The sequence below is a fragment of the Ambystoma mexicanum genome, chromosome 2q (genome assembly GCF_040938575.1).
Source record: "Ambystoma mexicanum isolate Mex_15411 chromosome 2q, UKY_AmexF1_1, whole genome shotgun sequence".
Taxonomy (NCBI): Eukaryota; Metazoa; Chordata; class Amphibia; order Caudata; family Ambystomatidae; genus Ambystoma; species Ambystoma mexicanum.
The window spans coordinates 4,444,175-4,458,058 of record NC_090924.1 but is presented as its reverse complement, the minus strand read 5'-3'; the positions used below and the strand labels follow the sequence as shown (position 1 = coordinate 4,458,058).

At 43.7% G+C, this 13,884-nt stretch overlaps 1 protein-coding gene across 1 annotated transcript in view; it reads left to right on the top strand.

Annotated features, from left to right (window-relative positions):
- RGS11 (regulator of G protein signaling 11) overlaps positions 1-13,884 on the top strand; it is a 4,320,935-nt gene that overhangs the window by 2,889,295 nt on the left and 1,417,756 nt on the right. Inside the window, exon 11 of the mRNA XM_069646770.1 lies at positions 153-214. Within this exon, the coding sequence (XP_069502871.1) occupies positions 153-214 (62 nt within the window). The remainder of the gene's footprint in view (positions 1-152; positions 215-13,884) is intronic.

Genomic DNA, 13,884 nt, shown 5'->3' with positions numbered 1-13,884 from the left:
AGATGGTGGGAAGTGTGCAATGGGGCTGGGCGTGGTGAGTTCGATAGCTAGCATACTAACCATGCTCTAAATTGAATGATCACACATTTTCAGAGAACGTATTTGTCATTAATAACTTACCATACTTTTTCTTTTCTGGGTTTCATTAACAGATTGATTACTTGAAAAAGGCGTTGGCGAGAACAAGGGTGAAATCATCAATCTGCCTTGAGTGGTAAGCTGTCTTTGACTTTTGGTTACAACTTTAAGAATCCCTATCTACACCTTCGTGATACAGCAAGAGGAGTTCATATTTGTTCATGGTTTTCATTGGCATTGCTCTGTGTGCTACTTAATGACTGATTACACCCCATTGATTTTCATTACTTTGAATCCAGGTCTTACTCATCCAAGTCCTTACTTACTTGAGCCATGTGTTACCAAGAACGTCTCTGCCTACAAGAATTTTCAACTTTACGTAGAAGAATAACTAGAGAGATTAAGACAACACAATCAGTTTTCTATTCCCATCCTCACCATACTACGGGCTCTGCCCACCTGGGCCCATAGCCCCCTTCCTTCCCCATGCAACTGTCAATAAAAAGCCAATATCGTTGAAGTCAGGAGAAATGGAATGTAGGATTTGGACAGGGGAGAACTGGGCTATTGGTAAGATTACTGATGAGTAATAGGTAACTACCTCCTCATGCATCTTCTTATCATAGTCCTTATTTACTTGAGTATCTAACCAAGCATCATCCAGAGTAAGAAATCAACAAGACTGCATGCCTTTGTAATTTATTGATCTACTAAAATATAAAGCAGTAAGTGATAAATGGAAGAAAGTAAAGTAGCGCCAACTACAGAAGATACTATACAAACCTTCATCAGGTCATAGTGGTGTTCAGAGGTATCACATGTAGTCCATGTGGCAGCATTATACATTTCTTGCAGGGAGGAAAGCCCTCAGCCCATGAAGTAGCAGCCCTTGTTCATCAACCCTTCCTGAAAAAGGAAATAGAGTTATCTGAAGAGTCATAGGAGGGGGTTAGCTTAATCCACCTGCCAAGTTTAGAGTGGCAAGGCCTAACCCCTTCAATTAGAGATCCAAATGTTGGGAACTTTGCCTTTGACTGGTAGGAAACCTGCTGTGCTTTGCCAATAAGTGATAAAACATCAGATTTCATTGGGAGAGTACCACTGGTCACCTGAGGGAGAATTGGTAGTCTCCCACCGAAAATCGAGGGGAATCTCAAACAGAGGCCTCAAACCGAGAATTCTGGAAAAACTTTAGGAAGAAGGGGCAAGTCCCAAGAAGGGAAAAAAGTATGCACCAGTAAGCAATGAAACTTGAAGCTCTTCAACAGCTTGGATGGTAAGGATTCAACATGAGCAAAGCAATCCCAGTTGTTATGGAAGGCCTTGATTGCAACTCATTGGCCTCTTTGGGTTTACAACCAGAGATGTAGCAAACACCAATTGTGCAAAAAATCTAGGATAAAAAAGGATACATCTCCAATGCCCTGATGGTACCCTTCTCTGTACACGAATGTGAAAAATGTTACAATGTCTTTGATAAACATGCACAATAGCATGTTTCTTGGCCTTGGGTGCAAAGGGCAACCTCTTTGAAACATTCTCTTTTTTGTAGCCCTAACTTCTCATTATACAGGACAGCTGAGAACTCAGAGGAACAGATGGTGTAACCGCAAGGGCTATTGATACAGGAACAATGGAAAGCAATCCCCCTTAGCCAGGGGAAAAATAAGGTGAAAGCAAGAGATATTCAAACGTTTTGGAATCACAAAGAGAATCTCTACCATTTCAACTCAATCTTCGGAAGTACCCTCTGTATCAGAGGTGTTGGAGAAGCAGAAAGAAAGCCTGAAGGTCAATGGAAGAAGAAGACATCCCGCCTCTAACCCATGTGGTCCATTAGATGTAAAATGAATGAAGAAATGCATCTGCCTTGCAGGCAAATACATCCACTAAGAGGGCCCAAGATTGAGCAGAGGTGGTGAAACACATTAGGCCAAAGTTGATAGTGGACCAGCAAACAAATGGAAGGAATAGCTTGGGCAGTTTGCTTACACATTTTCCTACCCCCGGATGATACATTGCTAATAGGGATTTGATAATGTGCTCTACCCAACAATAAATATTGTATGTTAAATAAACCAAGGGGAGACATCTCGTACCTCCTGATGATTCACGTGTGATCTGGTTACCCAATTTTCAGTTCTCTCCAACACCATCTAATCCCGTAAAAGGTGAGAAAAGGCCAGGAAAGACTTTGCATAGTTATCAGGTCTCGCTATATTGATGGACCACCTCTAGTGAACAGAAAGCATTTACAAGGTCGCTCCCCAAGATGTCAAACTTTGATTGGTGGAGGAGGAGCTAGGGAAATACCATGAGACATTTGTGGGATGTTGACAGGTGGACCAAGGAGTTATACATTTGGGAGTAGGAGGACAAATGCCTAAAAAGATAGCCCAAAAGGGTTTTTAATTGGGGTGGTCCTTCAGGACCAACCGTGTGAAAGTTGCCATTTCCCACTTCACCCTCAGCCGTTTCATGACTGAGGCAGTCTCCTTGAGAAACAGCAAAAACAGCCTCAGATGGAGCTTTCCAATCTGGTCAACTGTGTGAGAGGTATTTTTAATCTATATATGTGCTCTGACGAAAGTCAGGTTCTCAGCGAGAGCTGGATGGCTTTTGTTCAGTTCAAGAAGAAGCCATATTTCTAAATATGGCTGCATAACTGATTAACGTTAACATCCCCTGATTAACTCCGCCTTAAAAAGGGAAGATGCAATGAGAAGCCAGAATTCCATGCATGGGAAAATGTAAATCCCTAGCATATGTAGTGTACATACCAGTGGAGCCATGAGCATGGTTAGGCTTGAGGAGCAGATGCCAGACCAAATGGGACCATGCAAACTGGAAATGATGACCTATTTGTAAATAATCCCATGACAACCTGGTGTGTCAGGAGAATTCAAACTTGCATGTATGCATCGTTCCGATCCAAGGATGCAAGTTCAAAGGACAATAATCTCTTGAATGCTAAAAATGGACCTGTACTCACACAAAGGCTTTTTCATTAAAAATATACTCATATAGGTACTGCTCTATCGCAAAGACGTAGGAACTGGAATAATCACCTTTTTGGCCAGCCTACCCTCAATGCCCCTGTTCATGGCACTCTCCGGGCATATGTCCATAAGAATCGGTGTAGGAATGTATTAATTCATGACTTAAACTCGCTTTTGATGCAAAAATAAGAATTTGCAGACCCCGACTTGTTTATGAAACCATTCACAATAAAGTAGTTATTCCTTTGGAGGCTAGGGTCCTGTCTGGTAAGATTCAGGCTTTGACGCAAGAGAACAAGATTGATCAGGAAAGGAGCCCATTTTGCCATAATTCGACGCGTTTAACATCTGTGTCACAACCATCAAGCCTGACAAGTTTCATGCATGCATTGGTACTGTGAGGACTTCTTCAAGAGATATCTAGCCAGTAAGATGGGAATACACACAAAAATGTCAGTAGTAGACGATTAATATGTTTAGTGTCTGTAATTCAGTACAGAGGACATTCAACATATATATTCAGAAGTCATCATTCAACATTCATGTTTAGAAAAAGGGTTAGATATTATCGACCTACATCTTATTACATGGACTCCCTATGTTGCAAGTTTAATTCATGCATTCAGTTTTAACATGGCTTTGGTTCCTGTCTAAAACCTGTGTTCCTCATTACCAAGTGTACCCTACAGCAGAAAAAAGGGAAGAGAAGCAAAGAAAAGAAGAGACATGCATATTATAATCAGTTCCCATGCATGGATTGTAGAGAGGTCTCATTGTGGCTATATATATACATAGGACCATGCCTTGTCAATGTACCGAGCAATACTCTGTCTCTTCTGGAAATCGTTCACTGGTTGGGATTGTTTTAGGGAAAGGGTATTTTCTTTTGTGTTTGGGATTATGTACTGTGACGTTTCACCTGGTGTCGTCACTTCTCCCCAGGGGGGAGCCATTCCCCTTGAGGTTAGGGAGGTGTGGCCGCTACCCAGTAGTCCACCTAGGTGTAGCTTAAGGCGGGAGGACCTCATGGGGAAGCACTCATCTTCTGGGGACAAGGACAAACACTGAGGGTACAGCCTGTTGAGCCACGTCACTCCGCAACATTCCTTAGCCACCCTTTCATACCTAGCCATTTTATTGACAGTAAGCCCATGTATTTCTGTAGCACATAGGATATTGCAGGACATACTGAGACAAGGAAGAATACAACAACCATGAAGAGTTACCAACTCTTAAGTACTGCATTGAGGTGGCTCAGCAGAAGCATGAGGAATGCAAAATAGACATTGACTGCAGGTGTTGATGCTGCGCCGGGGCATAGTCCCGAAGATAAAAAGGAAAGGGAAGAGGGACTAGAGAAAATCAGATCACAGGGAAGCCAAGAGCCAGCTAAGAATCAGAGTTTCAAACGCTGAGTAAGGGCTGGAAGAAAGGCTGTGCAGAGGTTGCTGGCGGCAGGCTCTGAGAGTTTGTTGTGGGACTGGCACAAACAGACCCACTGTGTGGCCGAAGGGAAGATGCAGTGGTGAGATCGCAACAAGGTGGACTATCGGGACCAAGAGCGAGGCCAAGAACGGAAGGAATGGAGGACCGTGGATGTGCACCTGGGCTGTCTAAGCAGACGAGGAGAGCAGAGAAAGCAGCCAACAAGGAACCGCATCCCAGGAAGGACCGGAGACATGCTGGATCCCACAAGAAGGTAAAGGGAGGCACGCGAGACCTGGTAGGGATATGGAGGAGGAAGAGAGAGAGAGAGAGAGAGACACCATGATGTTCCTTACCCCAGTGGCAGCTATAAGGCTGTTGGGGAACATAACTATGTAGAGAGCATCAGGGAGGAGCTCCCTTGTTCCAGTAGGAATGAGGCAGCTACTGGACACTAGAAGAGTAAAGCAAGCATCCGAGGAGACCCTCTTCATCACAGTGGTAGCCATAAGACCACTGACCACCAGAGAAGGGTCTGGCACCACAACAAAAGGGAGAACCCGAAGAGAACTTAGCGGAATGGCAAAGATGATTCCATTGACTAACAGAGAAGGGTTTGGGACATTGCTGGTACCAAAAGAGAGTGGCAAAACATTCATCAAGTGAAAAACACGAAAGAGAACCTTTAAAATACCAGGGGAAGGGAGTCATTCTCCTGGAGATGGCACAAAGCCCCTTGGGACATAATCAAGGGATGCCATGGAAAGGCAGTCATTCCCCCTGTCAACCTTTGTGCAAGAGAACATTATTTTAAACACCACCCACATACCAGAAGTAGGGATTCATTCCCCTGGGGAATGAACTTTCTGTTGGATTATATTAGACTTTAGTTGTAATGTAAAGTTGTAATGTAAAGAATAGAAGTAGGTTGTGACACAGGACAGTGGAGTTTAATTTTGACTGACATTCGGTCAGATCCTTTAGCATTAGTATGAGGCAGGGAAACCACTCTTAGATGATAGGGATAGTGAGGGTATTTTTTACAGTTATAAAAGTCTATTACCACAATCATACCACCTTTATGTGAGCTTCCTTCTTCCACACCCTTACAGTACACAGATATAAAATAGAACAAAACAAAATATAATAGTATAAACATCCACTACAGCTTTCATACCCGCTGTTATGTACTCACTTCCTCAACCTGCAACTTGCAGATCATCTGCAGATAGTACAACTGCAGTTGCTGGAGAAACATGTACAAAGATGTTAAGTGGTTTAACCTCTAAAGTGCCAAGGATGAGCTATCGTGTTCTTGACAGAGAGAAGATATGAGGAGATTGGAAGCGTGGAATGAAAGAAAAGGCTTGGCTTTACGTATATTAAACAGATGCGATCGACAGGTGCGTGAAAGAAAGGAAATATGAGTGAAAGAAAGGGAATAACCTAAATAGACTCAGAGGTTATGAGCAGTTGTTGTAGAGAAGAAGGGGGAAATGAGATGAAGGGAGAGGGATGGTAAAGGCAGGAAAGACAAGTATTTCTATTTTAGAGGTGTATAGGACAAGATAGTGATTGCCATCCAGGATTGAATGTTTAAAAGACAGGAGGATGAGGTAGCATAAATCATGGAGGAGAAGGAGTAATATGAAAGGAAAAGCTACAAAGCATTCAGTCCACTTACGGCAGAATCCTTTCTTTTCTGTGAACATATTTTGGAGGAACATGACATGGATTATTTTAATTGACGCTCTGTCTTGGGTATAATGTGGAGAAATAACTTCCATCCCATTGCACTCTAAGGGGTCTAAAATTCTATTCAGGAGATCTCTTGTCATGTAAACTATGGTTTTCACAGGTCAAGAAGTATGTCAAATGATGAAAATGTGTGAATCACGTTTTACACCATGTCAAAAATCCAAATATAAATTGTCCTTTTGCAAAGTCAGGGATTAATTAATATTTGCCTTGTGACAGAGAATAATATGCACTGCACAATCGTGCATTTGAGGTCATCATATTTTTATTATACTTCCACAAAGATTCCCTTATATACCCAAACCCCATTTAGTGGCATTGCTTGTAAAGTAGTACTCCAAAGAGCTCTCAGTTGCTATCAGGGATTTACTAATTTGTGTGACAAAAATATCTAAATGCACATGGGTTGTTGTCACTTTTGATGTGGCCTTTAAAGGTGTAGGACAGGTAGGGACATCAGCTCTAGGCTGCTCTGCCAATTATGCTGTCCTCCCAGCTTAATTCCCTCTCTGCAATCTCCTTCTGTCTTGGGAAAAAATTCTGCATTTGGCTGCCTCCAAAAAAGGCTGTCTAAGGAGAATTTTAATCAGGTCCATATGGGTGGAACCACAATCAACACTTATATCAGACAAGCTTCCTTCCGCTGAGGTTTTATCCAAGAACTCCCGATTTCCTTCTTGTTTGGTCTTAAATACATGATAACCCTCAGGATAAAGCAACATTTGGAGCAGCATTTTCTGATTGGACTGGGTCTATGATAGATTCTCTACAGAGATAGACACTCTCAATTATCCTTCCATTGCTTTTAATGGGTCCAATGTATTTGTCCATGCGACAAGGGGCGGTTTTCCTCTTCTCCCATCCAGAATTGCAATGACATTGGAATGAGACATATATTTCTGTTATGGACCTGCACCATTATTGAGGCCTATATATTTGGAATCCCAGGAAAATTCTGATTTTGTGGCCTTCCTTCATGTTTGAGTAACTCTTAATATGAGAAGGTTATTGAAAAATGTAAATGTATTAACCATTTACACATAGCAATATATCAGATTTACAAATGTGTGTTGTGGAGTGCTTTGCTGAATTGAAAGCTGTTTTTGGTTTGGTATTTGATGCTTTTTAAATTGAATCCTTCACTTTATTTTTCAAAATCTCTGGATTGAATGTTTTATGTGAGTTCATCATTAACAGGAAATATGCTAAACAAATGTTATGAGACCCCAGGCCATGAAGTAGACACACAAAACTTAGAAGCACCCTGAAAATATATTTTGGGGTCTTTAAGTACTTTAATTTTCTGGACTGTGTAAAGAATGGAACATATTCTGAATATCCATAGCTGTGTCTTTTCAGCTCAGCTAACGGATTAGTTACTAATTAATGGTCTGTCTGATTTACCAGAAAGCTGATCTCTGAACCTTCTTTCGTGAGAACTAAGCACTGATAAGCACATGCCAGATTTACAAGATTGCAGATACATTAAACATCTTAAAGTGACATGGTTGTGTTATTGTGTTCACTTAATAACAATTAAGAATGTATGCCTTATAAATAAATGTAACTAAATGTGCATAATACAAAGTATATATGGGATTGTCATGTTTTCCCAGAATATTAAAATCCACTTTTTGGGTGTGTAATAAGACTGCAAAAATAAACACTGTGCGAGGCAGATGCTGGTAAAAAGAAAATGGCAAAAAAATAGCTTTGTGACAATGACATTATCAGATGAAAAGCCATGCACGGTGCATCATGTTTAGTGAAATATGTTTAATGTATATTAAAGATACTTGGCAAAGACCAGAATCTATGGGTGCATTCTTGTCTGCAAGTGCATTAAATGGTTTCATCTTGACTACCCCCTCTTACTTATAGAAGGTCAGGTCCCGAAAACTGATTTTCTTTGCACTGTAGATGTTAGCTCAAGATGGACTTAAGTAAATTGATGAATTTTGTAAAAGCTTTCATGATTTCTTTACTGCCAGAAAATTCTACAAGCACATCATCTATGTTCCTTCACAACATGGATATGCTATCCTTGCCAGGTTAGAGATCTCATAGATGTCTTCAATCTCAAATGCCCCCACTTAGAGATTCCCTGTACTAAAGGTTATTATGGAGCCCATGGCCATGCCCCCATCTGATGAAAGTATGTCCTGTCAAATTTGAAATAATTCTCCTTAAGTGCTATCTCCGTGCACTAAAAGATGAACTTCAGCGAATCTCCATAGGGAGTTATCTTCGTAGCAATTGTGCCTCTATGCTTAATGATTCTCTCTGTGGAAGTTTTGTGTATAAATGTGTCTAATGTCAAAGGTTATATTCCTTGTTCTCAAACTGGGTTCCTTCAGCTATTTTAATAGTGTTTGCTGTATCTGTCATAACCTCATTTCTGGTAAATAACTTTTTTTTAAAGAACAGACCTAATTCCTGAGACTATAGGTCTCTCTGGTAGTTGCTAAATTTAGCATCTATATTGGGCATTGTATATAATATTGGTATTTGAGGATTGGGCTGTGTTGAATATTCATATTCTTGTTTGCTGATCCAGGCTTCTTCTGAAACTTTAGTTTCTTCCTAATTATATCTTGTCAAGGGGTTGGCTTTATATCTATATGTTCATAGTTATTATTATGATATGATATGGCATTTAAACGCGCCTATACACAAGTGTTTCAAGGCAAGACGCAGCACAGGAGGGGGAACAGATGGAAGACAGACAACGATCCTACTAGGCCAGGTGTCATTCAGATTACGAAAGTGCATGGGAAGGGGGAGGGGGAAAGTGCAGTACATGGGATAAAGAATAATAAACAATAAGTAACTTACGGCCAGCTGGTGGCAAGTGCAAGGGTAGGTGCAGAAATCAGGTGTCAAGTGCTGGTGGTGGAACTGTAGGGATACAGAAACAGTCCCTAAGTACGGGGGTTGCCAGGAAGGCAGTGCAGGTGTGCGACTGGCTGGGGGGGGTCTGGGCCTGAAATCAGGGGATGGCCAGGTAACAAGTGCAGTTTCAGTATCGGCCAGGAAGTCAGCAGGGGAGAGGAGGAGAAAAAGCAGAAGCAAAGAGAAAGGTTTTGAGGTGCTTCCGGAACCGGAGATGATTCTCCTCAAGTTTCAGGGAGGCAGGGAGGCTGTTCCAGAGGGAGGCTCCAGCCGAGGAAAGAGATCTACCACCAACTCATTGCTTGGAGAAGCGACTGACCCTGAGGGAGTTGGAGGCTGATGAGCGGAGCGAAGAGCTCAAGTAGGAAGATATTTTGGAAGAGAGAGCTCAAGGTATTGAGGCCCCAGACCCCAGAAGGCCTTGTGGACAACGCAGAGGATTTTGAATTTAATCCTCACAGCCATTGGGAGGCAGTGCAGAGATTTCAGTCCAGGAGAGATACGATCCCTGGACTTGAGGCCCAGAACAAGTCCCAGAGTACTGTTCTGGATGAGAGGGCTGTTGCAGAGGGCTGAGAGTAGAAGCAGGCCGATATAGAAAGAGGCTGTTGCAATAGTCCAGCCTAGAGAGAACCAGAGCTCTGGAGACAGTGAGCTTCTGTGGGAAGGAGAGGAAAGGGAGAATACCTCTGAGGAGGTGCAGCTGTTAGTGTGACTTCTTAGAGATGTCAGAGATGTGAGGAGAGAAGGAGAGTGTGGAGTCAAAGATGACCCTGAGGTTTTTAGCCTCACAGGTGGGAGCAGGTGGAGGGCGAAGGGAGGCCAACCAGAGAGTGACAGGAAAGGAGGGAGCAGGTGTTCCAATGAGGAGAATCTCTGTCTTACTGGCATTAAGGCAGAGATCATTGGCGGCACACCACTCCTGGATGGCAGACGGGCAGTCAGAGATAAGAGAGGGAGTAGAGGTGGTCTGAAAATAAGCTGAGTGTCATCTGCATAGCACTGGAAGTTGGGACAGAGCACAGCAATGCGGTGGGCAAGAAGTGCCAGGTATAGGTTGAACAGCCAGTGAGAGAGGTTAGACCCCTGGGGAACACCACAGGTAGAGATAGGGATGGAGGAGAGGAAGGACCCAAGTTGAACCTGGGAGGGTCGATTGGAGAGGAAAGAAGTCAGCCACACCAGGGCCTGACCGGTGATACCCAGGTTATCAAGAAGACGGTTGAGAAGGATGGCATGGTTGACCGTGCCAAAGGCAGAAGAGAGATCAAGTAGGATGAGGACACAAGGGGTGTTGGAATCAAGGTTGGAGAGCAGGTCTTCACGGATGTTCAGGAGAGCAGTTTCTGTTCTTCTGGCAGCTCTGAAGCCATACGGACAACACAACACTACAGATTCAGTGTGCAGATTGAGCCGGGAGATAGCCAGCTTTTCCAAGAGTTTAACAAGGAATGGAGTGATGGAGATTGGGCGATAGTCGAGCAGGATGGGTTGGAAGAGGGTTTCCTAAGTAGAGGGTCCACAAGGGAGTGCTTCAGGGGTGGTGGGGAGACTCCAGAGGCGAAGGAGTGGTTGCAGAAGTCGGCCAGAGCAGGAGCCAGTGAGTCAATGTGGTCCTTGATGGTTTTGGAGGAACAGGGATGAACCTGTTTTGACAAGACTTTGATAGATCAGACTTGTCTAGAAACAACATCAGGGCAAACAGGGGAAAGGCAGAGGAGGAGGGAGGAGAGGTGGCCGATGAAGGGCTGAAGGAAGAGCAGGGAGTAGAGGGAGGAAGGGGAGAGGAGGAAAGAGAGGACAGGATGTCCTGAGTTTTAGAGATGAAGTGAGAAGCTAGTGCCGTGCAGAGGGTCTGGGAGGAGACAGGAGAGGTAGATACTGCAGCAGGATTGGCCAGTTCCTTGCAGATTTTAAAGAGTTCAGTCGAATTGTTAGATGCTGCCGAGACGCAGGCTTGAATGTGAGCTCTCTTCTTGGTGAGGACAGAGAGCCGGTATTGCCTTTAGATCATGCAGCAGGCCAGTTTGTCAGACACGTACATCAAGCATGCCATTTCCTCTCAGCCACCCTGCTCCTGCGTTTGAAGGTGACCAGGTCTGAGTCGTACCAGGAGTTACACTTGGCTTTGGGCTTCAGGCGGATCCTCATGACAGGGGCAAGAACATCAAGAGTATCAGAGATAGCAGAGTGGAGCATGGAGAGGGCTGTGTCAGGGTGTGAGTCAGCCAAAGTGGCAGGGTTGAATAAGAAAGTGGCAGCGAAAGCCTCTACTGACACGTGCTTCATGGGTCGAATGACCGAGAAGGTGGGTGGCAGTGATGGAGTTCGCTTGGCCTGAGGGGTACAGAGGGTGAGCTGGGAGGAAAGGAGAAAGTGATCACTCCAGGAGAGAGGAGTGGTGAGAGGGATAGAAAGGGGAAGGTCTGAGGAGATCAGAACATCCAGAGTGTGTCCTGCAGAGTGAGTCAGGCCAGAGGGGAGAATAGAGAGTGAGAGAGAGTCACACAGGTCGTGAAAGATTCCAGAGGATGGACAGGAAGCATTCAGGTGGATGTTAAAGTCTCCAAGAAGGACGAGTTGAGTGGTCGAGACCAGGAGGCAAGAGGAGAGGTCCACCCACTCAGAGAGGAAGGAGGAGATCTGAGCAGGTGGCTGGTAGATAGTAGCCACAGTGAGGGACTGGCTAGGAGAGAGAGAGCCTGCAGAAAAGGCATTCAAAAGAGGAGTAGGCCTGAATAGGAATTAAGGAGGCAGGAATTCACTCGGGGAAGATCATGGCTTCACCCCCTCTGGAACGGTTGGACCTGGGCACACAGAGGATCTTGTAGCCGTCAGGGAGGAGAGTGTCAAGCTTGTGACAGAGCTTGCCGTGAAACATGTCACCTGCATACATTCTGCTATGTATTTCTTCAAATCCATGACTATTGCTCTACGATTGTCTCCGTTCTTCATAACTATGTTCTTGTTCTTCAATCTCTCGAAGGGTTCTTTCATTTTTTTACTAATTACTACCCATTTTCCATCTTGTTTTTGTTTAGTTCTATATCCTTTAGTACTCTAATACTTTGAACTAGGTCATTTTGATGGGGGATCAACGATAGAAGGGACCCACAGCATTGTAACATTATTCAGGCCTATGTGTATATTCTTTTAGAAAGTAGCATAACTTGATTTTTCTAATTAAGAAAGAAACAAAGTATTTTGTTCAGTATTAGGTATTGACAACTAATAGTACAACATTTAGCTACAAAGACAATATTACAATTTTAAAAGACCAACCCTATTTACAATGTCAATAAAAGGATTTTAAAAAGGTCTACCTAGCCTTTTAAATCCCTCTAATTAAAGCATACATTTCAATACAAAATCCATTACGTTTTCATGGGGTTGTGAGCACATATTGGATGCCATTATTTAATACTTCCTGCTCTTAATCTAAGTTGTTGTCAGGAACAAGGGGGTAGGAAATATCCACACCCCCTCCCTAATCACAGAAGCCGAAGGGAGTATGACCCTCCCACCTAGGTTGGCAGAGGTCCCTGATTTCTGAAAGAACAGGTTACCACAAGTCAGCCAATGGGGGAAGAGGGTTAGAGAGAGGTTGTGGATGGGTAGGGGGATAGAGAAACACCTAAAAGAGGGCTAGGCTAGCATAATGGATACGTACGGAGGTTCAGGGAAAAACTTACAATATACCTAACACAAGTCCTCCCTGACAACACTCAGACACGTCTTGGTTGATTCCTGAGCGACTCAACATACCTGACCACTCCCCTGATCAAATGCCTATCCTCCTACATGTGCAAGAACACTTTACCCCCAGTTCCCTGATCACTCATACTCAATGGTCACTCTACAAACATGATGAAATGTGAAAGTCATAATAGGACACATAAAGGTATGAGATGGAAACATAAATATGGCAGAAACAAGAATATATGGTAATGAGACATTGAATCAAAATGATGGCTCTCATAGATTCATAATTCTGATACTGGGCCAGCCTGCTAACTTGTAAGGTCTTTAAATAGTCTGAAATGCTCCGTGCAATGTATTCCTGTCAATGGTACTCAGGAAGGTTGTTTAAACCACTGTTAACCCCACAGCGTGCTCTGAAAGTTGTGCTTTACTCATGAACAAACATTCAAACACTGTTAACCTCACAGCATGCTCTGAAAGTCTTGCCTTACTCATGAAGAAACATTCACACACACACTGTTAACCTCACAGCGTGTTACGAGGTTGCGCTGGCATAGCAATTATTGCTGTATCACAATGTACATAACTAAGGTTCGGCGAGCCTGAGCGTAGTAGAGGTGGGCGGAATGATCACTGTCTCTGACTAGATGCCGGTCTCCTGCCTCAAGGATTCCTGAAGTTAACTGCTGCACCCAAACTAATCCAGTTTCCTCTACTGCAACCTCCTGAATACTGTGCCCTGCCTGTGCCACCTAGTTCCAACATAAATCAAGCAGGTACGGCCAATTAAGGCTGGCGGCAGCACGCATGCATGGCATGCTCTCTAAGCCTCATGGGATTTGTAGTTCCTGGGCGATCCGCGGCCCCAGAGACCAACATCGCCATGGCTTATTAGCCAGTTTTGCATGACTGCGGCTACATATTGCCCCACAAACCCTCACAGTTGTTCTCTGACATGTTAATCAACATTTCGACTCACTGCGCGAAGTCTTTCTTCTCCCAATTCTTAGTTCCTGCTCCTTCCTTGTCC